A 26,841-nucleotide genomic window follows, 5' to 3' on the forward strand; every position below is an offset into this window, starting at 1 on the left:
AGTTTTGCTCAGTGGATAGAGCATCAGTCTGCAGACTGAAGGGTCCCAGATTCTATTCTGTTCAAGGGCATGTACCTTGGTTGTGGGCACATCCCCAGTAGCGGGTGTGCAGGAGGCAGCTGATGGATGTTTCTCTATCACCGATGTTTCTCTAACTCTCTATCCCTCTCTCTTCCTCTGTAAAAAAATCAATAAAATATATATTTTTAAAAATATTTAAACCAAACCACAAGAGAGAATCAAAGTATGTAATACTGATATAAATTTTTCCAATCTTACTAAACAGAGAAGTTATAGATATAAAATCATAGAATAAGTTTTTAAAAGATCAATTACTTTTGAGATGAAAGAAAAAGTAGAAATTCATAACCTAGAAATAAATTCTTTTATTTCTCTGGTACTGAATTTCCCAGCTTTACATTTGTAGCTTATTTTTGGGAAAAGGAAGGCGGTAGTAACGCTTTTTATGTTGTGTTCAAGCATTCAATATTTAAGATATTAATAGTGCTATTCTCTCACATGTATTACATATTGTGGATTTAGCTATCTCTGAAAAAATATTTTTAAGGTACATTTTCTTTTGCTAGAAATTATAAACTATAAAACCATTAGTGTCTCATGGAATTTTCAGGAATGTCCTTAAATTTCATTTTAAATGAGTTTCCTGTGTACCGGTATGATTTATGTTTTAAATAACACATTTGTAAAGTTAAAAGGACCTACAGTGATGGGCAGTGAAGTACGTTCCAGTTCAGCAAGAAGATTTTGGGCAACTGCCCTGTAAACATTAATCTTATATTTCAGGCCAGAAATGCTTCACATTCTGTGCTAGCTCAGTAATAGATTTTTCTAAGAAATGCCCCACAAGTCAATGTACATTTAATTTTAAGAAAAACTAACCAAAAAAATACCTTACAACGTTTTTCAGAAGTTATCCTAAAATGTACTTAATCAGACTAAGCAGAATTAATTCAAAAGGATATATTTTAGCTCTGACTACAAGGTCTGACTCACTTTACAATCCTCTTTATAAAGACTAAAATTCCTTTATTTTCTTTCTCTCTCTCTCTCTCTCTCTCTCTCTCTCTCTTTTTGTTACTCATCACCCAAGGATATTTTTCCATTGATTTTTTTTTTTTTTTTTAAGAGAGACAGAGAAACTCATAGATGTTAGAGAGACACATCATTGGTTGCCTCCTGCATGGGCCCTGAACAGGGCTGGAGATTGAGCCTGTAACTGAGGTATGTGCCCTTGACTGGAATTGAACCCAGGACCCTTCAGTCCTTGGGCCGATGCTCTACCACTGAGACAAACCAGCTAGGGCTAACATTCCTCTCCTTAACGTTTTAAGCAACTTTAATAATTTGTAATGGTGCAAACTTTTACAAGTGGGTAGAATCCCATTATTAACATCACTCAAATGTTTACTTCCCTGTGGCACGTCTATGTTCTGACCATAGCTCAGAGCAAAATTTCACAAAATACTGACCACCTTCTCTAAGTGTGATGCACTCTGATATTTTTAATGCTATTCTGTAGCATTTAAAAATGTTGGTAGTGACCCACCAAACTGATTTCATGATCCATTAATAGGATATGACCTGCAGTTTGAAAAACACTGACTTGGTCCAACAAATGGGAAATATGAAGTGTGAAGAAATTGTGTAGCTTAAATTCATAAAGAAAGTGAGTGGCAATCATTTGCATATTTTGTACAAGTCAATAATTAGCCTCTAAATTGTAACATTTCTGTATTTTATTTTTTCGTTAGTCTAACTCATTATTGCTTGATTTCTGCTCCCCTTGCTCTCCACTCCCTATTTACTTTAATGTTTCATACACAATTTTCTCTATTCAGGCCTTGAATTTGATACTGTTTATATGGATAGTATTACGTTTAAACTTACTAGGTGAACTAGTATCTTCAATCAACAAGCTTATAGATTAAGAATGCTAGATCAATGCTGCTACAGGTAAAAAAGCAGATGAAAGCTATATATATATGAAGAAATACCATCAGGCCAACTTTATCAAGAAATGAAAACAAAGATTTAGTAGACAAATATTTGTTGCACACTTACTCTATGTTAGTCATTATACCTCTATGTCACATATTGTTTTCTTCCTTGTATTATATTTAAGTATGCCTTATTTCCCCTATCAACTTATAAACAACTAGAAGACAGAATCCATGCATAATTTGTCTTTGAATCTCCTATAGCCGTGGTTGGCAAACTGCGGCTTGTGAGCCACATGCGGCTCTTTGGCCCCTTGAGTGTGGCTCTTCCACAAAATACCATGGCCTGGGCGAGTCTATTTTGAAGAAGTGGCATTAGAAGAAGTTTAAGTTTAAAAAATTTGGCTCTCAAAAGAAATTTCAATCGTTGTACTGTTGATATTTGGCTCTGTTGACTAATGAGTTTGCCGACCACTGTCCTATAGTATCTAACACAGTATCTTGAGATCCACAAATAGTTGATTAGAGATGGATAAACACTTGCTGAATGAACAAGGCAAATATACCAATCCTATATAATAAAAGCCTAATATGCAAATAGACTGAACTGTAGAACGACAGGTCGCTATGGCACACACTAACCACCAGGGGCAGATGCTCAATGCAGGAACTGCCCCCAGCCCGCAGGCCCTGACCGGTGGTGGTGGGGGGCAGGGCCGGTGAGCGGGCACTGCCAGGCCAGCCAAGGCGGGTGCTTCACCCCGCAGATCGGCCCTGATCCCCAGCCAGGCCTAGGGACCTTACCCATGCACAAATTTTGTGCACCGGGCCTCTAGTATACAAAGAAAGAAATACCTTGGCTCTCAACCCTCTTCCTCTTAGCATTATAATAGCAAAGAAAGCATCATTTGAGTGCCTATTGTCTGTGCCCCCTAGTAAACAAACAATAAAATACTAGCATAATCTTGAGGGATTATGTCAAATATGATCACATATCCTTGAAAGGTGAAACTGCAGAACAGCTGACTTGGTGCCTGAAACAGCACCTGATCCAATATGCTCATTTAGATGAGACCACCAGAATATATTTTCATTACATTTATCAGATACTTATTGAGGGGTTACTATGGGCCAGATATTGTGCTAGGTGCTGGGCTACAGCGGTGAGCAAGAATCTTGTTTTCAAGGAGCTTTCAGTCTACTGGGAAGACAAACAATAACAAGAAAGTTTGCTAAGTACAAAGACAGTAGAAATACCTAGAAGAGGCAGATAAGTCAGATTTGGGAGAAGGCAGGGGTGTGAAGGGGAGGCTTAAAGAGGGCTTCTTAGAGAAAGCAATAAATTGAGATCTGAGTAATAAGGGAAAGCTAGGTGAGCAAAATCTAGGTAAGAAAATCTAGACAGAGAATATGGTGGATAACTTCACCCTTATTTTAAAAATTCTAGAAAGCTGATTATATCATTCATATAACTTTTTACCTTCCTTTGATAATTCATAATGCCCAACATTCCTCCTCCAACCACCAACACCTGGATCCAGTCTTCAACATTACAGACAGTTGGTCATTAATAAGTCTTATATTGTCACATAACTGCCTCAGAGCAAAAGTAACAAGAGATCAACAGTGATTTTCTACTAAAACTGCTCAACAAATGGGTTTATAATGGGACATGCACATATAATAAAAAATAAATTTCTTCAGGGGTAGGAGGGCGGTATGCTCATTTATAATTCTGATTACCCATGATATCTTGTAGGATCTTTCACCAAATAAAAATTCAATGGCTCCATACCAATAAGGAGAACACTCCCAAAACACCCACCAGAAAAACAAAATACACCTAATTTTTAAAAATTATTTTTTATTTTTTTGTTAATCCTCACCTGAGGATATTTTCCCATTGATTTTAGAGAGTGGAAGAAAGAGGGAAAAACAGAGAGAAACATCCATGTGAGAAACACATCGATTGGTTGCCTCCTGCACAAGCCCGGAGTGGGGAGGAGCCTGCAACCAAGGTACATGCCCTTGACCAGAATCGAACCTGGGACCCTTTGGTCTGCAGGCCGACCCTCTATCCACTGAGCAAAACCAGCTAGGGAGATTCTTTTAAAAATATATATATATATTTTTTATTGATTTCAGAGAAAGAGAGAGAGAGAGAGAGAGAGAGAGAGATATTAATGATGAATCATTGATCAGCTGCCCACTGCACATCCCCAACCAGGGATTGGGCTCTGCAACCTTGACCGGGAATTGAACTGTACCTTCTGGTTCATAGGTCAACGCTCAATCACTGAGCCATGCTGGTGGGGCGCACCTAATTCGTGAAGTAAACAATTAATATGTAGCTATGATAAAAACAAACTCTGGCCTAGACAATATTTTAAAACTTTAATTTTATAACTTTATGCCTAATTCTCCTTAAATTAAAAAACACACAAAAAAGGAATGAAAGGAGGAAAGTTACATGAAGATAAAGATATAGGTTACGAAGGTAATTGCTGAGGCAAGGGCAAGGCCTAATTAACAAAAAGTAAAAAATATTTTTATTTATCTTCACTTTGCTTTAATTAAAATGTGCCATGGCACCCATAAAGAATGTTTTTTTTTTTTTTAATCTTACAGATGCTATTATGTCTTAGAGAGGTTAGTCTTGCGTACATCTGGGAGTCAGCTTGTACTTATCTAAACCTCACATACAATTAAATGTTCTCAGTAGGGACAGCTTTAGGTACAGCTGAATGGAGTTCCAGGAAACCCCACTAGGAGTTTCACTATTTACTCTACACCAACAATGGCAGCTGGTGCGTTTTGGCCGTGGTGTTCCCTCCTATTGTGCGAGACCTTTACCCGTAAGTCAAATTTCAATTTAATCTTTCACATCTTATCAAAAAACTAAGAATAATACTTTACAATTAAAGCTGTATTTTTAAATGCTATACAGAAAGCTCAAAAATAATTTTGAAGTATATCATCCAGCCAGCTAGCTCACTACATTAAGCATGCCCTTCTGTAAACTTACACTGCTGAAGCTGAGCATTTCCCTTCGACTCTCCCAGCTTTAGCTACAATCTAATAAAAATGGCTGGGTTGCCAATGACCCAAATAAGTACCGTTAATGCAAGATTCCAACTCCTATTTCCAGGATTAGAATATTCACAATACCTGCTGCTTTAAACATTTGAACTTTCTCGTTTCACAGTTTCACCAAAGTTGAGACCTATCTTGGCTAGAAAGTTCCAATCTTATTTTCTCAATTTCTGATAAAAAACCAACCAACCAACCTGTTTTTCACTTTTGCGAACAAAATCAAGGATCTCCTACCGCGTTTCTGCTAGGCGGTGCACAGCTGGAGGGTTGCTACAGCAACTCTTGTACACTGACTACAGATGGACCCAGTCCAGGAAGGAAATGGTTTGCTCCACCCCCTGAGGAGTCAAAGGCTCTGGGGAGCAGCAGTCTGTGAGCTGAGACACATTTTTAGTCCAGTAGGTGTGATGGAGGAACAAGAGACCATTCTTTGTTGCCTCTCAGTAAGAAACGTCACCCCAGCAACCAAACCAAGTTGCTGTGTGTGATTAGGCAGTTCTGCACCATGGTAGGGCTATAGTCTTTACCCGCCTCGTCCTAGAAACCTGAGCTAGGGAACAAACAAAAGTAATTTCCTTCCAGGCACATAGAAAAAGAAAAAACAAAAAGCAAAGATACTCCCCTGAGTAAATTAGAATATTCCCACTGTTAAGAAGAATGCATGCCAGCTCTTGCTTTCAGGCTTTAAGCCATGTAAACTTCGGTTTTTGACATTTCCCCGCCCCCACCCCCCCAACTCAGATTTAACATTTATTGAATTTTTACTCAGTGCTAACTTTTTTGCTGAGGGCTTTAACATGTTATTTCCTTTACTCCTCACAATAACTCCACGACTCAGTGATGGGCAACCTTTTGAGCTTGGTGTGTCAAACTTCGCCAAAAAACTGAGCATAACTCGGGTAGTGTGGCACTTTGAGGAAAAAACTAACTCCAAGACTCTAGTCGCAAATGTTTCATCCTCAGGAGCAGCAAATGTTTCATCCTCGGCATGCGGCCGCGTGTCATCAGAAATGGCTACGCGTGTCAGTGCTGACACGTGTCATAGGTTCGCCATCACTGGTAGATAGTAATATAATCCCCATTTCCAAATGAGAAACAGAGGCTCCAAAAATTTGATGTTTGAGCTACTAAATGGTAGAATCACAATTTTAACCCAAGTCTCCTAACTCTGAAATCACATTTTTTCTACCACACTACACTGATTTTGCAAGAAAATTCTAAATAGAAATATTCATTCTTGAAAGTAACTTTAACATTTTTTATGGTATTTTGTTTTAGAAATGTATTTCTACAAGTAATGACTTCACTACTGATAAACTAAGTATTATATTCAGTCACTTTCATAAGTGCATAGAAAAAGGCACAGAAAGACAGGGCTACATTATGGTCCAGTGCTTTTTGTTGCTGTTTTATTTCTAAATATAAACTACAGAACTCACATCATTGAGAAAGGCAAAGTAGAAAAATAGGTGACAAAACTGAGTTTAGATGATGTACTCTGCGGGAATCTCTGGGGCTGAAGGAACTGATAGAGGAAGAGAAACACTTTTCTCTCTGCCATTAGTTATTTTCAAGGACAATTCCAAGCATCAATCTGCCTAGTCTCAGCCATTTCCCCACTTCAGGTACGGAAAGGTCTTCTAACCTAGTGCAGCTTCTCTTACCGAGAATGAATCTAGTTCTCCCCAGAAAGACAGTTACCCCCTTTACCTACGCACTTTTTGGGAATTTCCTAGGACATAAAAACTGTCCTTTGTAAAAATTTAAATCTTTATGAAATACGGAAGTATTACATATGCCACCCCATTGACCCCTTCTAGCCCACCCATTAAAATTGCTTTTCCTAGCTCCCTACGATCCTGACCAAAAATGCTTTTACATCTTAGCTTGGACATTCCCCCAGCTGCGGACTCAATAAAGATATACCTCTTATTCTCTCCCCTTGGAATCGCCATTTCTTAAACTATTACCCTATTTTCCGAGTGCTTCCCTCCTAGTTTGCCTTTTCTGTCAGTCTCCTATTTTTATTTGTTAATGACTGCAATTCTCTAGTTGTCCTGAGGGATTTCAGTGAGAAAACAAAAAGTTCAGAAGAGTCATACTAGTTTCCAAAGGCTCCTGGAAAGATAGGTCAACAAATGTTAATTTATTATAAAACATACAAATACACAGAAATCTTTTATAGCACCGATTTAAAACTATAAAAAATAAGAATGTACCATATTTCCTCAAACTTTTACTAGATGAGGTAATAAAATGTCCAACTTCTTCCCATAATTTCCTATAAAAAATATGCTGGCTTTGAGGGTCCTGAAAACTCATTCTCAATTTATACTGATGAATATTATATATAATGCAAAAACTAAAAGTCGCCAAAAGCTAGAGTTATAAAAGGATTTGTAAAGGAGAATGGGAATAGTTGAGGAAAGCTTTTGCAGTTGGGTTGTCATCTAAAATTGGAGTAACTATGGGTTCTTATTGGTAATTGTCATAGAAACTTGGGCTAAAGGCTTCTTCACAAAGCTTTTCCATTCCAAAAAAGAAAAACATGTCACAGCTCTAAAACAAGATAGGGAGGAAAGTTACAAAACCTTTCCATACTCTATTAATTTTATATTGGTTCTTAGAGTTACAGGCCTAAATGAAAAAGTGGGATGGTACTTGAAATAGTATTTCAAATTGAAGCTCAATTTTAAATATCATCAATCTAGTATAATTTCTCAGATTTAGCTTAAGATATCTGAAAGTGAACAATGTTTCCAAAATATGGTGAGATTAGTATTTCAGTCAATAAGAAAAACAAAACAGCATATCATTTATTATTTGGGACTCTTAGATCATTAGGCATTAATTAAAAGATACTACAACCTGACACTTTATAGAGGCTAGAAACATAATTCAAAATTTCATAAAGATATATTAAGTTAAAACCATTTTAACAATATAAGATCTCATTGACAGTTCATTTAAGGTGACAGTTTTGCTATAGTGTTACTGTTCCCACATGATATCATCTCTTCTTAATTTCATTTGAAGATTATGGACTTGTGTTGGATGAAAGTTGCTGTTCTTCTGAAGAGAGTGATTTAGCAGACATTTTCTGGGGCTATATTTTATGTTCTTTAATCCTTTAGGGTTGCTGTCTTCTCGTTGAATACATGAAGCTTCACTCATCTTTGAGTTTTGAACTTTTTGCTGCAGTTTACGAACCTGGAGAGAAAAAGATCTACCATTTTAATAAAAAATATTAAAGATATATCCTATAATAGATGGACTGGATTGATGGTTAAAGATTACATAAAATTAAAAAGCTCATTAAGGTCTTATTTATTGACTACCTATTAGATGCCTATTACTGTGCTAGTCAGGTAGAAATAAAGTAAAGCTCCTTGTTCTCAAGACACTTACTGCTCTTATTAGTGAAAGAAAACCATAAACATGACAGCTAGAGAATAATTCAAGCTGGGATAACTTGGAATAGGACAAAAACTGTGTATCAGAGAAAAGGCCAACGCAGGACAAGATCAATGTGGGCTGGAGAAAGGTTTATGGAGGATATGAAATGGGTAAAAACTATAAAAAAGAGAGGAGAGAGAAGAACCTTTCAGGCGATTTTAACAGTAAAGACTGGGTGCTAGGAATGAACATCAAGTTTATAGAATCAAAATATATATATTACTTAAAAGTATTCCTGAATTTAAAGTACTACTGAATGCCAGTAACAACAGCAACAAAAAAGTCAAGGGAATAACCTTATCTCATTAGGAGTATCTAGTAATGGTTGGACAGACAGAATTTAAAAAACTCTAAACCTAACAACTAGCCAAACCCATTTCTTCCAAGTCCAGTCAATTACTTAGTCTATTTACTAATGCATAAGTCTAATTTGTAGAGCTGATCCTAACACAGGCAAAATACCTGATGTTCTATTTGTCTAAGGCCATTTTAATCGCAGACATTAAATTTATCATGGTAAAATACTTGAAAATTTATGCTGCTACAGCTATTATAGAATATATTTTCACAATATAATTTATGTTCACACTGCCTAAATTTTAAAAAATGACTACTTTTCTATTCCCTTCAAGTTTCTCCTAAGGAAGTATGTCATATAATCTTCATCCTAGCACAATCATACAAAATTTTTTACTTACTATAGCCTTAAAAGCCAATAAAATGAAAACTTGCTTCAAAACATTCATTTCCCTTTTTCTTTCTTTTTAAAGTATATTTTTATTGATTTTGGAAAGGAAGGGAGAGAGGAAAGGGAGAGAGAGATGAAACATCAATGATGAGAAAGAATCATTCATCGGCTACCTCCTGCACACTCCACTGAGCAGCCCGCAACCCGGGCATGTGCCCTGACTGGGAATCGAATCATGACCTCCTGGTTCAGAGGTCAACGCTCAACCACTGAGCCATGCCGGCTGGGCCCTCTTTCTTTGTTGGCCACAGAAGAATAAAGGCAGTAAAATCCTGTATCCTTTATTACTGTCCCATAAAGTGGGGAAGGCTTAATTGTGAGGTTAATATATCACCAACTTATATTAATGTTATTACACAGGCTGATGACTATGTGACTTGAGAGTTCCTAGAAAGACTCCCTCTGCCTTCTGCTCCAGCAGTGTAATAATGCTATTCCCACTTACAAAGTTATTATTTTGGGATATAATAATAATCCATGATTGCTCTGTTAAAATACTAAAATTATTATGCCACTCTTAGTTATTAAGAATTTCCATGCCAGGATAGAGTCTCCCTCACCACCTCACTACAGCACAGATCCGCAGGGAATGCAGCAAAGCACAGTTTTTTTCTGGGAAAGTGGAAATAGTGGTTATAGGACTGGGTACTGCTTAAGGAGCCAGGTACATATATGGTACTGAGTTAGAGACCTGTCAACATAAGGGGCTTCATTAAGGAATCAGAGAAGGGAGGAGTAAGGGGGGAAATGCTAAAAGGGTAACTGGAAAGGTTATAAAGCAAATTCAGCATACCTCACTATTTTCCCAAAGACATTTCTGAATACATAACTAAATTTTCTTCCTCCCTTTTCATTATCTTATCTTGGAGAGTTCTGTAGGAGGCCATGTTATTCTGATGGAACAGATGGCTCTAATAATAGGCACGAGTGACTCCTGTTTATCATCTTTTCACTAAGTCATACATACAGACCTCAAATTTGGAAGGTCATACAGAGATATACACTGAATCCAGGTATATTATCTTTTTATTAAAATCTTTTACTAAAACTTTCTTACACTGTCTTGATGCTTCATCAGTTTGGAAATCTGTTCTCTTTTAATTTCCATTTTCTTGACTAAATGCTCTAGTTCACATTCTATGTCTTCACAGACTGCATGGCTTTCAGTTTCCTTCATTTGATTCAGTAGCTCTTGGTGTTCTCTATGAAAGAAAAGCAAATATTAGACACATAAATTTTAGTCAGAGTTAAATATTCATCTTCAAAGACAGTCTGTTCCTATAATTAGGGCTATCTAATTAAACATATGATAAATATAAATAGGTTCTTATGATTTGAGACTAGATATATATATAAAAATATCTTAGGACTCAGGGTCTTAAAGAAGTTTAAAAGAAGTCCAAATTCTTGATGTTTATAGCTAAATGTAGCAAAATATGCTGATGTTCTTAGATAGAGGCATTAAAGTATTCTTTTTAGTTCCAACTTTGGAATTATTAACATAGGACCGTGGTTGGCAAACTGTGGCTTGCGAGCCACATGCGGCTCTTTGGCCCCTTGAGTGTGGCTCTTCCACAAAATACCACGGCCTGGGCGAGTCTATTTTGAAGAAGTGGCATTAAAAGAAGTTTAAGTTTAAAAAATTTGGCTCTCAAAAGAAATTTCAATCGTTGTACTGTTGATATTTGGCTCTGTTGACTAATGAGTTTGCCGACCACTGACATAGGATCTTTGGAAGAATTCCAGCTATACAAGTATTTGCCAGAGAATTCCTTAGATAGCCTACTCAAAGAAATACTGCCAAAGGAACTAGTTACCTCTTCTACATCAGTCTTAGTTCAATTAGCTGGCTAGCCAAATCATATATTTTCTGGAATTTTGTTAAATATATATTTAAACTTGGGGCTAAAAATATGTATCCCATACAAAATTTTGTTTGCTATGGATACTTCAATTTGTAATGCAGACCAGCCAGAGTTTAAAACAAGAGACTACATTCCTACTTGTCTAATGAAATCATTCATATAACTAAAAGATTATAAAAAAGACAAAAATAATCTTTCTTTTAAAAGCCTTTGTAACTTATAATTTAAGATCACCAGAACTCATTTGTTAGAATGACAGTAATATTGCGCTGTAAGTTGAGATCTTGGGACTACAGAGACTCCTTAGATTAGATTAATAGTAATTATACACAGTTGAAAATTTAAATCCAGTAGTATCAATAAATACAATGAAAAATCAGTGACAAGAAATCTACAGATCAAAATAAGTCTAAATGACTAAGTAAGGCCATTAAAAATTTGTAAGTGGCACTGCTCTTAAGACTAAGAAGGAAAATAATACCTAAATATCTTGCTATTTCTTCTGGTAAAAAATAAAAATACTTACACACCCATTTGGTCCAGCTCTTCCTGCATCGCCATCAAAAGTTCAGACAAATTGTCACAAATGGAAACAGATTTTTCGGAGTCAGGAGGTACCACTTTACACTGGGAAGTTGTTCTAGTAGGCTTGTAGAGACATCTAGGCTCAGCAACTTCAGCAGGTTTCTGAAGAATCTGTGGCCCATAATGTTGCACCATCTGCAGGAGGTTTTGCACACTTGCATTTACAGAATGGCATGCCCTGGCAGGCTTTGGGGGAAAAGAAATAGCTGAGAACAATTTCAAGTGACGGATGGCATTTAAATAGAACTTACAACAAAGCAGGAGTTTTTCTGAACAAGCATCTTCACTTTTTCCCTCTCACCTTTTCAGCCACCATAGGCATTGATCCAAACTTTGAATACATCTGCTGAGGTGGTCCTCTTTTTAAACATTTAGTTTTCTAAATATTAGGAAGGGAAAAAGTAAACAAAAATGTTTTAAAAGACATTTATGACATGAATAAATCTCAAAACTCAAGAGTAAACAATCTGATGAGAAAATAGACAAAAAACTGAGATTTCACTGAAGAGGACATACAGATGGCAAATAAACACATGAAAAGATGCAGGATTAGATAACTGAACTTTATATAAATGGACTTATTTTGTTTCTGTTCTTCAGCAACTTGCTTTTTCTACTCAACATTAAGTTTATGAGGTTCATTCAACTGATATATATATACCTGTGGTTCACTGCTTTTTATGGCTATAAAAGCTTTATTTATTCTTCCTCCTTTCAATAATCATTTGGATTGTTTCTTTTTGTTATTAGAAACAACACTGTTATGGACATTTTGTATCTGCCTTCTGGTGTATATAAATTAGGAATTTCTCTTAGATGCTGGGCCATAGAGTTGTGCATTCTTAACTTTACAAGTTAATGTCCAAAGTGATTAGACCAATCTATGTTTTAGCCAACTTGTGATTGTTCCATATCCTTACCATAAGTGTCTTTTTTTTGTTTGCTTTGTTTTTACATTTTACTGGGAGGTCCTCTCTATCTTTAAACCTTTTGCACTCGGATGTCGAGTGTGACTTGACACGGTTAGCATTAGAATAAAGGAATCGAGAAAAAAGCAAGCGAGTGCAAAGAGTTAACCAGTGTCTCACAATGGCATAGTAAAGTATAATCTATAATAATAAAAGTGTAATATGCTAATTAGACTGGACGTCCTTCCAGACGTCCTTCCAGATGAAGCCAGCGCTGTGAGGGAAGCCCAGGTCCTGGGTGCCAGAGCGAAGCTGGTGCCGGCAGCTGCGGGAAGAAAGGCCTATCTTGCATGAATTTCGTACATCGGGCCTCTAGTATATAGAGATTCCAAGATGGCTGCAGAGAACCTTGGAAGCTGTGCCCACTGCTCCCAGCCCCAAACTGATTTACAACTAAATTACAGAACAATCAACCTGAAAAACCAACTGAAGGCTAGCTGATCTGAAATATAACCATGAAGTACAGAGCCACAGAGAGAATGGTAAGAAGGGTGAAAACGTAGAAAGGGATAGCCTTCTCACACAGGTGCAGCGGCCAATGAGAAGCCTGAGGAATAACAGAGCTGCGGAATTCCCTCCCCCTAGGACCCTGGGGTCTCAACCCACACAAGGATCCCCAAACCAGGGCAACAGAGATGGGAAGAGGAGCTTGCCAGCATCTGGCGGTGGGAATCAGTGGGATTCAGCCAGCATGGGATACTGACCACACCTAGGAATAGAGCACTCCTAAAGTTAGAGCACCAGCCTGGGGAGTCACTCCAGACTAAGGGACGAAGGCTGGTGAGGCCAAGCTGCCATACTTGGGTCCTGCTGAGGAATCCGCTGGCTACACCAGCAGTGACTTTAAGGGACCCTGTATGTTTTGGTGGAGACCCAGAGTAAACTGTGACTTGGGAAAGAGGACTGTCTCCCCCGCCTCCATCACACAGCCGGCACCCCTCCCCCTACCTGTTGAGCTGCTGGGCCTGCCCAGTCCTGCTGGGTTGGGGGTGAGGGGAGGGAGCCACACAGAACTGGGATTTTCGACTGTGTCTCCTGGGGAGGCTTCTGTTCCGGAGCCAGATGGGCAAGTGCTGGGCTGTGTGGCTACATTGGGAGGAGGCAAATCCAAGCTTCCTGTGAGTTTAGCCACCACTACCTTGGGAAGGAGAAGTGCCCACCATCTCCTACAGACTTGCAGGCACCACCCGCAACAGGAGACAGTTTGGATCAGCCCAGCCAAGTCCCAGATCCTGGCAATAGCGCAGTGGGGGGAAGGGAAAGTGGCTCAGAGTGGGAGCATTCAAAGTATGAGACCCTCAGAGGCTACAGTCTGGGACCAGGACCAAGTGCTCAGCCCCCTCCTGTGGGCTAGGCGGGCGTCATTCCCAATGGGAAACTCTTTTGATCTGTCCCCCTGAGCCCAGGGCAGCTAAACTTGCTTCTGTCCAGGGGCTAGCTGGATGTAACCAAACTGAACCTGAAGTGAGACACACCCCCTCTCACCACCCGACCCCGCCCCCCCCCCACCCCCACCCCAGGGAAGCTAGAGCTGGAGACTGGCAGAAGCTGAAGGGTTTGGCTTTGAAGCAGGGGCTACTTTTTCCTCATTTGAGTGCCTGACTGATTCCCAGGTAGGGGACCCACTGGCCCTATAAAGGCCAGTCTGGGCTCTTTCACTAGTAGAAGCTACCTTTTCTCTCCTTCATTTCTTTTACCTTACTTCTCCCTCTACCTTCATCATTTTTACAATGAATAGAAAAATTAAAAAAAATATTTCCACTAACTCATCAAAGGATGCCATAAAACATAAATATTAAAATAATTCATATTTTTTCCCCACTGGAAAATTACTTATAGCAATTTTCTATTTGGTTTTGCAGCTTCTAATCTCACTGTGCAAACAAGATACAGAACAAATATTTAAGAAAGGAAATAAGAAGAAAAAGTTTCATTGGGAAAATGCTTTAAATTATTGCAGTCTGCAAATTCTCTGAAAGAAAAAAATTATGAAAAATACAGCCAGACTATTGAATAGTAATTCTTCTTTATGCAATAAAAGAGTAGCCTGCGTAAGGACAATGTTCCCTACATTACTGTATCCACAGGGTGAGCCTATGGCAGTGGCCGGAATTCTCAAAAAGCATCTCTGCTTCCACAGCAAACGGCACACGGAAACAATAAGTAATCACACGCATATTGAATAAATAGTGATAATGGTCATCAAAACTATAATTTCAGAATTGTAAGATTAAAAGGAATTGAAAATTTCTTACCATTGCAGATAATTAAGAAGGTTTAATACCATTTATCCGAAACATCAACCCATCTATAAAGTACTAACTTTCCAATTCTATTTTTAGGGTAAAAAGAAAATAAATAAATAGATTCCCTAGAGAAATTACTTCATAGATCTATAATTTAATATTATATAGCCTTCTCTTTTTATTGTGCTCAGAGTGGGATCTGAATGTTGTTGGCCTCTGTTTTATATAGTATCACAAAGTAATTTGTCTAAGAATTTAGTACTAGGAAAATGTCTGCCTTTCTAGAGACACTGGAATGCTTATTGCTTTTGCACAAAGGCAGATAATACTGCCCATTATTTACTCCTTTTTGCTTTTATTGTCAAGCAAACACAGCTAGGTTTTGTGCTCAACTGCTGTGGAGGTTTTATGGAATTTCTATCCTTTTACCTCAAACCATCATCACTAGATTCATATTTTTATCTCCATTTCATTGCAGTATTGCATGTCTTTTATTATAAATCTCTTCAAAATTTTTCTTTGGAAATGAATAAATATAAATATGAAAAGAGTGAATAAATAAGTATTAGCAAATAAAAATAAAATGTTTGCATACCTTTGAAGACTTCTTCTTTTCCTTAGATAGTTTTGGGTTTGATACTGAAGACATTAAAATTCTATTGATTTCAAGTCCAGTTTGAAGCTACAGTATTAAAGACAAAACTTTATAAAATTGATTTTTAACAAGCTTCTTTACAATGAAAGATCAGGTTCAGTTTATAAAGATAAAAGTGCTTTTTGAAAAAAAAACACAAACCCCAAATACTATTTTTGTGTGCATGAAAGTCATTAAATCTATTGGTAATTGCAATCATTTTCTGTTTATAAGAGAATGAATTATTTGAGATATCAACCAAATGGAAAACAATCTATGACCAGGAGTTGATACATACACATATTTATTTGTCAAAATTTCAAAACACCAAAAGACCTCTTGTAGCCGAAACCGGTTTGGCTCAGTGGATAGAGCGTCGGCCTGCGGACTGAAAGGTCCCGGGTTCGATTCCGGTTAAGGGCATGTACCTTGGTTGCGGGTACATCCCCAGTGGGGGGTGTGCAGGAGGCAGCTGATCGATGTTTCTCTCTCATCGATGTTTCTAACTCTCTATCCCTCTCCCTTCCTCTCTGTAAAAAATCAATAAAATATATTAAAAAAAAAAAAAAAAAAAGACCTCTTGTAATGCATTCCAGTATATGAATGTACTGGCTTATTGAGAATTTCATTAAACAGACAAAACTAAAAAGCTAGGAAGCAGAAATTAGAGTCTAGAATTTAGGCTCCAGTTAAGAAAATAAAGGATCAGCAGTTAGAGCATTGGCCCACATACCAATGGGTCCCAGATTTAATTTCCAGTCAAGGGCATGTAACAAGCAGGAAGCAACCAATTGATGTGTCTCTCTCGCATCGACTCTCTCTCCTCCCCACCTCCACTCTCTCTAAAAAGTAATGGAAAAATTATCCTCGGGTGAGGATTAACAACAACAAAAGAAAGTATAATTGTTATACACGATATAGTGCTCTATTTACCTCAGAAGCTTTGTCTTGAAATAGCTTACGCTGGTGCTCTTCTTCCTTAAGTTTTTCCTCTAAATGTTTAATCTTGTCCTGCAAAAGAATAAAATAACTAGAGCCAACTACCCTTTGTTCCTTTTCCAAATAGAGTCCTTGGGGGGTCTTGATTCTTAATAAATTGGCAAATTAGAGCAGAAAGTAAGAAAAAAGTAACGGCAAAAGATGGTAAGATTTTTCTTGGCTTTCTTCTTATGCTCCTTGACCTATTACACATAAGAACAAAGGAAAAGCAAAGAATGTACATGCATAGGCATTATTAACTTCCATATGGAACAAAACCATAATGATGAAACTTTGAGGGATATTAAACGTCTAGAAGGTCAAACAATTATATTCTTGGGTCTCAATGTTTCATTCAAAACACAGACAAATCACAATAAATGTCCATCATGTGCATACAGTAAGGGCACAGTTGGAGGAGGGAAGGGATAGGAAGACATTAGAAATATAAGATTAGAAATATAAGATACTAGAGGCCCGGTACACGAAATTCATGCACTGGGGGGTGGGTGTCCCTGAGCTCAGCCTGCACCTTCTCCAATCTGGGACATCCCTCTCACAATCTGGGACTGCTGGCTCCTAACCACTCGCCTGCCTGCCTGCCCCTAACCACTCCCCTGCAGGTTTGATTGATGCCTAAACGCTCCCCTGCCGGCATGATTGACACCTAACTGCTCCTCCTGCCAGCCCGATTGCCAACTGCCCTCCCCTGCCGGCCATCTTGTGACAACGTGAGGGCAGCCATCTTGTGACAACGTGGGGGCGGCCATCTTGTTATGTGAGGGTATGAGGGTCAATTTGCATATCACCTCTTTATTATATAGGGTAGTCCTTTTTACTTAATAGCTTATATTATATCAAGGAAATCAATGAAACAAACAACAAAGCAATGAATATGTTTGACCCAGACCATGTATATATACTTAGGCACATAAGTATTTCATCTTATATCTTTGGTGTGGTTCACAATAGGAGGACAATACCATTTCAAAGAAAGAGTTCCCTGAATGTAGGAGAACTCAAGGAAAGCTTCATAGAGGAAGCAGGACCCAGAGAAAGTCCTATGGAATAAATAGGATTTTGGTGGAAAACGAAGAGGGCATTTCAGGATGGGACGTAGGATAGGCTTAACTTAATTAACTGGTGAAAGACAATCTTCTCAATATTTTTTAGGTAAGTTATCTGAAATAAAAATGTTCTTCATCTCAAAAGAAGCCAAAATTACAATTTTACATCAACAGGCAAGCTCATTCATGCTGTGACAGAATATATTAATTTTTCATCTCCATGGGCAGGAATTCATGTTTGGATTACTAAAAGTTGTTAACAAAGTTTTATAAATCTAAGATTTACTGCATATTCACATACAGAGCCAATTATGCCTAATACTAAAGATTTATTCCTGGCACCACTACTTCAAAGAAATAAGTGGAAGCTTACCTCAGCAGTTTTCTGAGTTGTTGTAAGTTTAAAACATTCTTTTTCTAAGAGATCAAGCTTTTCAAGTTTTGCTTGCAGCTTCATTTGATCTTGTTCTTTTTCCCTTTGAAGCTGGGTCTGGAAAGGATAAAAACAAAACCTGAATTTGGCAAGTGATGCCAATGGCTCAAGAATAATACAATTTCTCAGAATTCAAAGCACAATATAAATATGTCATTAGAAACATGCATTTACATGCACCGAGTTTAGGTGCAATATAAATCTGTCATAAGAAACATGTACAGCCCTGGCCAGTGTGGCTCAGTTGGTTGGAGTGTTGTCCTGTACACCGAAAGGTGGTGGGTTTGATTCTCAGTTGAGGTGCATATGGGAGGCAACCAATCAATGTTTCTTTCTCACATCTCTCTCTCCTTCTCTCTAAATAAACAAACCAACAACAGCAACACAAACACAGAAATGTACATACATGCACCTACTTTTAGGTACTTACTAGCAAAGGCCAAGAAAATCAAATATTGTTAAAGGAGAAATAAAATGTGCAAAAAAAGATGTGCTATATTAGCACTAATGGGACAAACACTTCTATGCATCTTTATATAACATTTCAACTAAGAAAAACATCACCAGTGAAACCTGTATTAAATAGTGTTGCACACAGGGTGACCAAATCTACTCACTGAATTACCCTTTCTCTGTAATGAAGAAAAGCAGCTATCAGAGGAATAAAGCATACAAAGAACACAGAGAAAAGGAAAGTTATACATATATATGCATATCTATGTACTGTTTTGTAATGGTATTTATTACAATGCAAGATGTTAATAATAAAGGCAAATGTGAGGGGGCAAGGGGTAATAGAAAATATTCTAGAAGACAGTTTAGTGGTTTCTTATAAAGTTAAACATATACCTACCCTGTGGCTCAGCAATTCTACTACATATTTACCCAAGAGAAATTAAAACATATGTCCACAGAAAAGATATGTATAAGAATGGTCATAGCAGCTTTATCTATATAATAAAAGCCTAAGCGACCGTTATGGCGGAACGACTAGAACGACTGGTCACTATGATGCGCACTGGCCACCAGGGGGCAGATGCTCAACGCAGGAGCTGCCCCCTAGTGGTCAGTGAGCTCCCACAGGGGGAGCGCTGCTCAGCCAGAAGCTGGGCTCACGGCTGGCGAGTGCAGCGGCAGGGGTGGGAGCCTCTCCGGCCTCTGTGGCAGCGCTAAGGAGCAGCGAGCAGGTAGGCAGTAAGGAGTGAGGGATCCCAGGTTGCGAGAGGGATGCCCGCCTGCTGGCTTAGCTAGGGACCCTACCCATGTACCAATTCCATGCACTGGGCCTCTAGTTTATAATAACCCCAAACTAGAAGCAAGCCAAATGTCTATCAACAGGAAAATGGGTAACCAAATTGTGGCATATCTATATAATGAAATTCTACACTACAATAAAAAGGAATGAACTACTGATACATAAAACAACATGGATGAATCTCAAAAACTTTATGTTAAAAAAGAAAAACAAAACCAGATACAAAAGAGTATACAAAGTTCTAAGATTTTACCTTATAAAGTTCTAAGGTAAAATAAGTCAGAATAGTAATTGTCTTATTGGGAGGTGAGGAGAGAACAGAGAATAACTGTGAAGAGATGAAATAATTTCTGATGAAAATGTTTTATTATTTGGTAGGGCTGTGGATTACATGAGTATATGCATTAAACAATAATCAATGATCTCTATACTTAAGATCTGTACCTTCCACTGTATGTAGATTATATATCAGAACATTTTAAAAACTATTATAAGTCACTAGTCTACTATAGCTAGGATAGGAATTTCTAGGCTATTGGGAATGTGTATGCTGAACTTTACAAGATAAAGTGGTTGCTCTTCTGGTTGTTGTATCCTCATTTACACACAGAATTGTCAGACTTTTAAATTATTTCTAATCTGGTAGATGTGAAGTAGTATCTTATTGTGCTCTTTTTAAATCCACCCGAGGATATGTTTTTTACTGATTTTAGAGAGAGAAACGTTGATCAGTTGCCTTCCTTACATAACCTGACCAGGGATTGAATCCACAACTTAGCTATGTGCCCAGACTGGGAATCGAACCCAAGACCCTTTGGTGCATGGGACAACGAACTGAACCACACTGACCAGGGCACAAGCATAAGTATTTTAAAGACTGTGTCTGATAGAGCCAGTACCTAACTGGAGCGTGTTTGTGAAAGTATTATAGATAGTCTATTAAGTATGCTATAGCTTGTTCTTAGTGTCTTAACTCCTTCTGCCTGGTTATCTCTGAAAGTTTCTCGCTGTGTCAAAGTAATGTTTGTAGAAATAATTTGAAGTACCTGAGAATATTAGCAATTCAGTATCACTTTAATACAATTTCAGGGATTAAGATTTTCTGAATTACTTTGATAACCTAGAGCAAAGCTGTAATCTGGGTTTTTTTCTACTGTTCACCCTTACAAAGATAGAGCACAGAGGATATACTAGGGTTCCTATTCTTGATAGGCCATGAATTCTAACTTTAATTTCCTTAACCCCAAAAGGATGGCTGTCAAAAGCATTATTGAGCCTCTCAATGGACTTTTCTGGAATCAGAAATGAACTCAGAAGGGACCTGAAATATCAGGCCTACCTCTCTGGATTAAAGTCTGCACACAGATAATACTGAACGGGTGATTTTTTATCAACTTATTAAATCTCCAATGCCTTTGTGTATTTTTTCTTTCTCTTGTCTTCCTTTTAATATTCTGTACAGTTTTTCTTATTTTCCTCTATAGGAAGGTTGGTCTAAACGACCCTGTCTGCATCACTGTAGGTGGAAATTTCCTATATACAGCTTTATGTCCTATTTTACTTAAGACTATAATGTAATATGACAAATTTCCCACAACATTAAATATTCTTTTTTCCTGAGGGCAAACTTACCTTTTTTTGTGTATTTAATTTGTGTCATTTAATTTACATCTTACTTTTTTACTGAGGTCTAGTTAACATACCACGTTATATTAGTTTCAAGTGTACAACTTAGTGATTTCATCTTTGTATACATTGTGAAATGATCACCTCAATAAGTCCAGTACCATCTGTCACCATAGAGACATTAAATATTCTTCAAAACCATATTAAATTATATTCCTTATACAAATATGTTCACCTGCTGTTCTAGGATCATATTCTTCTCTCGCTCTACATTGAGAACCATTCTCTTTGTATATTCCAGTTGCTTCTCTAGGAGCGTACAGCGAGCCTGAGCTGAGCTTAATTGTATACTTATATCTATGAAAAAGAAGAAGTAATTATGAGTCAATTAGTTGATTACCACATAGACCAGAGATCTGGTTACCATAAGAAATACATTATACGAATTCTACCAAGAGTTAAAAGTTCAAGACTTCGTTAGTTCTACGTACTGACTCTCCCAGAGTTATAAACATACATTTTGTGAATATTTCATTAATTATATATCACTGGTTTAACATTATCTCTAACTAAGGACCTAGAGAGCATACATCTAAAAGGTGAAGATGCCAATGACTTGTGAGATGAGAAAGATTCTGGCTGTCCCTGGGAAATGACACCAACTGGAAAAACATAGGCCCCAATGTCTCTTTCCCATCAATACGTTTCCTCTTTTTCAAAAAACTCAGGTACATGCATCCTACCATTCCCCCTTTCCTCTGCTCTTGACTACACACAGCATAGTTAAATTTATAAGGTGTAACAATTTCTTTTTAATCCTTTAAGATCTTACTTTCCTCAGCTCTTTCTTCCACTTTTGTCCAATTACCTCAGAAAAATATTTCTCCCCATTTCTTCATTCCACAAGTTGAAACACAAACTTGAACCCTGTTTTTGAGGGTGAGTGTCATGTTACAAAAAGCCACATTTTGAAGTGAAATTATATAAAGAATTTATGCTCTAAATCTCTAAAACCTGTGTCCAGATGTCTTTTTCATAATTTCCACAGAACGGCCACCTATCGGTCCATTTCATCTAATTAACCATTCAAGTTTTTATTTTTTATTCATTTTTATTGTTTTTATATTGCTTAATTACTAGTGTTGTTTTCAAATTTTAAAAACGTGTTAACTAATGCTATAAAGCATTTCAATTATGTCCAGGTTAAACTGGATTTTGCTGGAATTCTGAGAATATTCTAATTTCTAAACACAACTTGTCTAAATACAATTTTTCTTTTAATCTCAAAAACTTATGAACCAGGATAAAACAGATATAAAAATAAGTTCAAAATTATATTCATTTCCTACAAATATCAAAATGTCTGAGAACAAGGTTTCAGGGTTTGACTATCTATAAAAGAATAAATATATTTGAGTAAATCTGCTTAGACTGGGCTTATTATTTTCAAATTGTAAACTTTAGTAACTCCTTACTTCTGAGAACTACTGAATTTTCTTACCTTTTTTCTGCTTTATCAGTTCCTGGTGTACCAGATTTCTCTCATTTGTTTCATCTTCCAAGGCCTTTTTATACTGTGCTGCTTCTCTGGATAGAATGTTCAGGTTATCTTCAGCTTGTGTTCTTTCTAACTCTAAACGGTGAATCTTTTCTTGAAGAGTTTTTAAGGCTAAAATAAGAGCTGTTGAAAAAAACATTGCTTGATATTATAAATAAGAATATTTGAACACTTACAATCATATAAAAGTTACCAGTATATTTTTGTTAGCCAGAAAAATGTATAATACATATTTCTAATAAAAATGGAAAATAATAACAAAAATTCTAAAAAGGAACAAATTTTTTTCTAACATACCTTGTAAAAATAATATATTTGATTGTATTTAGTGATTTTTCTTTTCTTTTTTTTTTTACATCCTCATTATTTACTTATTTTATTTATTTATTTATTTTTTCCATTTTTTTATTAAGGTATTATATATGTACATATCTTACCATTGCCCCCCCACCCCACTCCCATATATGTCCTCACCCCCCAGAGTTTTGCATCCATTGGTTATGCTTTGTATTTAGTGATTTTTCTATGCTTGAGAAAACTAATGACATAAGACTTAAAGACAATATATAGTCTAGGAGGCGTATGAAACTGAGTATGACTAAAGAAAATTAAAATATAGTACCCACTATCATAAAATTTAGGTTTAAAGTTAAAGGTTCTTTTCAGTTATTAATCAAACTACAAACATATATTATTCATTTGTCCAAGATAGTGTTAATATTCAGGATATATGAAGAACAGTTTCTTCCACTGGAAAAAAATTATAACCTAGTGGCTTACCTGATATCAAGCTTGAAAGATTGTAAGTAGCACACATAAATTACTAAAACTTTTTTCAGTTATATTAATATCATCATGATTCAGATAAGTTCAGAGTTATAAAATATTCAAATATTACCTTACACTTTCTATTCATTTATAACTTCAAACTATAAAAATAGAGATGAATAGAATATAAATAAATGTTATAGGTTATCTTTTGTATAGTTTATATCCAATTAGAAAGATGTTTGCTAGAGATTATCATTTATTTTTTACAATTAAGATAAAGTAATTATATTTACAGTATTGTTCTTTATATGGTACCTGTGGCTGACTCATTGGTTTGGAGTATTATTTCTTGTGGTTTACTCCACTCCATAAGGCTACCTTTATTAACGGCAACCTTTATCAAAGAATATTAAAAGACAAAGTGATAATCAGCATCTTAGAAAGTAATCTGAATCACACAAGGTATGTCTGCGGTCATAAATCTTCTAATTCAGTTTTAACATCCTTCTAAATTTATATTTTAAAAGTTACAATACTTGTATTTTGTAGTTACTCCAATATACTGGTTCCTCAGGAATTTTCCAGGCAATTTTGGATATATGCTACTTCTGAATTTAATCCTAAAATAAGACACAACTCTACTTACCTCACTAGCATTCTAATCATCTAGTTTAGACGGATTCTAAATCTGACCTTTTAGTCTTCAAAGAATTTTCCATTTTCTAATGATGTTTTTATAATAAATCTGTGATATACTAGTATGTCATCTTACAGCTCAAGCCAAAATAAAAAATGTTAAATAACTTGCGTTAAGTTTACAGAAACTTTTAACAACAGAATAAAAATTAGTAGTTTAAGGCTAGTTAAAAACACACTATATTGTTTTTACATAAAAATAAAACATTTTATATAACATACTTTGTACCACTCCCCTATTTTTAAGTGATATTTTTATATGAATATTACCTTGGCTATTTGGACTATGAAGCATTTTAGGAGAGGTAACTTCAAAGTTCACAGATCGGTGATTCCGAGATAATTCATCATTCTGGGTGAATGATGGAGCAAACATTCTTTCTGGAGGTTTAATATAGCTTCCTACTATACTATGCATTAATTCAGAATCCATTATCTGTACAGAATAAAGAAATTATATAGTATAGCATCACTCTTTCCTATTTGAATGACAAAAACATTAAAAGTTCAAATGAAACTTTAACATAAATACAAAAACTATCCTTCTAACCTTACTTGTCACAAATTCAACTATAATAATATAAGCTCAGCAGTAAAAGAAAAATGACTATTTACTGTATAATCAGTATGGACAATTCTGCCTGATTTGCAATGAGCATATGGCCCTGGAGTGAGCATAGGGGTGATGTGAATTTTCTGGTTTCTCAGTTGATCATAAGTTCAGATACATCTCATCATATGAGCACCTCTTTATAAACAGAGTGATTCTAGAGTTCAAAGAGAAAATACATATTTTAAAAGATAACACAGCTTTTAAAACAAGCCACCGATATAATTTAATTCTCTAAACCATTGAACTCCACTGTACTGGCTTCCCAAGGGATTTTCGAGAGTAATTTTGGATATATCAATTTCTGAATGGAACCCTTAAATAAGACACAACTCCATTTAATGCATTAGCATTCTAATTATCTAGTTTAGATGAAGAATCTAAAATGGCCGTATTTTATTATTTAATCAGTAGTTTGGCATGTAGCAAGGCTTTCCAAATTAGACCAATTCTTTAAAACTATAAATCTGTTCAAGAATAGGTCACCTTCAGCATCTATCTGGAAAATTCATAGTACCTGTCTCTCTGTAGCTTCAAAGTACAGCAAATCAATACACAAAAAGTCACCCCTTCCACAATGTCTATGATTTGGCTCAGGCAGTCTCCTGAAAACACCACCTCTCTTTCACTTCCCGGCCTCACCATATGCTGTTTTTTGGACCCCTTTCCCTGACTTTCCAAAACTGGGCTAAGCGACCTTTGTAGCCATCCCAATTATATCATACAGCACTGTTACTGTATGTTTAACCATTTGTTTCTCTCGGACAGGTAGGGGCTGTGTCTTTCATACTCAGTACCCAAAAAGGCGACATGTTTTGAAACACATCTATTCTGCAATGTGGAGAATTAGAATCTAATTTGGTTATGAGCCCACTGGAAGACCTTTCTCACCGCTACTTTTCCTAAGAGGAGTTATTTTAAGCCCTAGCCCCAGAGCTCAGCGGGTGAGACCACTGACCCACAGGCCGAGGTTGTGGGTGGGATCCCTCAGGGCACAAACAAAAACCAACCAATGAATGCATAAATAAGTGGAACAACAAAGCGATGTTCCTCTCGCTCCTTAAACTCAATCAATCAAGAAACATTTTAAAAAGGAATTATTTAAAAACAACAGTACTTTGTAAACAAATGGTTGAATCCTTTCACTATACTACAATTTGAATAGTTTTAGGTTTTTTCACAAAGTATCCTTTAATCCTGCAAAAATTCATATCAAGGAATGCTGGGTATTCTTTGCCCCTTAGCCTCATACAACATGGATTTGACAACCCGCTTTCAAAGCCCTGCTTGGGAGGTCACTGGGCTGAGCAAACAAAGCACAGAGCAAGCACCCCGAGGCAGGATCAAAGGTGCAATTGCCAGGGGTTCCCTAATCCACTCCGCACGAATCCCAAAGAGCGGCAGCAGAGGCAGCAGTGCAGAGCGTCCCTCTTGCCTGGACTAATGCGATCCCTCCGGATTGCCACCTTTCCTACATCTGCGCCTTCACGCGCCCTCGGATTTGGGCACCCGGACTAGTCTTTCTCACGCAGAAAAAGTCCCTGGACAGCCCCAGATTGCTTCGTCTCCATAACCTCAGAGGAAGTGGAGGAAGGAAAAATCCCGTGGAGGGAAAAGCGGCAGCTATGCCTAGAGTTCTCTCACCAAGCCGATGCTCTCAGTCAGTCTCCGTGTGCGCTAACCGTTGACTCGCAGGCCGACACAGGAAACGTTGCAGCGGCTCCGGGGGGCTGTAGTTTCTGTCGCAAACAGAACGCGCCAGCAGCATCCAAAACTACATTTCCCAGAAGTCAACGCAATGACGCCCTATCTTCTCAAATAAAAGGTTTGACGTAATTAAAGAGACCGTTACAATTTTTAGGCTAACCTTAAAATTAGATTAAGTTCCTTCCAGAAATGCATCTTTCCCTTTCCTGTGCTTGCCTTGTCTGTGAAAGTTACAGTACTTCAACTCTCCCTGACTTTTGTTTCTTGCCCAGTCCACAGACTCCAAACGTCCAGCTACAGGAAAACGCCCCCCGCGGCAGGCTAAGTGCCGTTCAAGACGCATGCGCCCCGTTCGCCATGACGCATGCGTAGCCGCGGGCAGCCGTTGGCGGCAGCGCGCGGACGAGGGTCCGGAGGTAGCCCGCGGAGGGCGGGGCTTTTTTCCAATGGCTTTGCCTCCGCGGGTCGCGTCTGCCTGGGCGGGGAAGAGGGCGCTAGGGCAGGGACGGCTCCTGGGCTCCTGGTTTGGGCCGGGCGGAGAAAGGGGAGGGACTGGGGGTGAGGACCCCATCTCCCCTCCCCGCTCC

The 26,841-nt window shown here is 37.4% G+C and overlaps 1 protein-coding gene across 2 annotated transcripts; it reads right to left on the reverse strand.

Moving 5' to 3' along the window:
• Window positions 1–6,319: 6,319 nt before the first annotated feature.
• Window positions 6,320–26,346, reverse strand: CEP57L1 (centrosomal protein 57 like 1). Of its 2 annotated transcripts, XM_079781309.1 has the most exons (11): window positions 26,192–26,346; window positions 24,208–24,373; window positions 22,414–22,593; window positions 21,148–21,269; window positions 17,972–18,088; window positions 16,487–16,564; window positions 15,515–15,601; window positions 12,007–12,084; window positions 11,647–11,891; window positions 10,313–10,457; window positions 6,320–8,261 (listed from the first exon to the last, which is right to left on the reverse strand). In XM_079781309.1, exons 2-11 carry the CDS (start codon window positions 24,368–24,370, stop codon window positions 8,043–8,045), a joined length of 1,434 nt encoding a protein of 477 aa, XP_079637435.1. In that variant the 5' UTR covers window positions 24,371–24,373; window positions 26,192–26,346; the 3' UTR covers window positions 6,320–8,042. The 2 variants fall into 2 exon arrangements, 1 of the variants encoding a protein (XP_079637435.1); XR_013814025.1 differs by lacking the exon at window positions 26,192–26,346 and having other exon boundaries at window positions 8,124–8,261; window positions 11,651–11,891.
• Between the last annotated feature and the right edge of the window lie 495 nt (window positions 26,347–26,841).

The sequence above is a fragment of the Cnephaeus nilssonii genome, assembly GCF_951640355.1.
Source record: "Cnephaeus nilssonii genome assembly, chromosome: 9".
Classification (NCBI taxonomy): Eukaryota; Metazoa; Chordata; class Mammalia; order Chiroptera; family Vespertilionidae; genus Cnephaeus; species Cnephaeus nilssonii.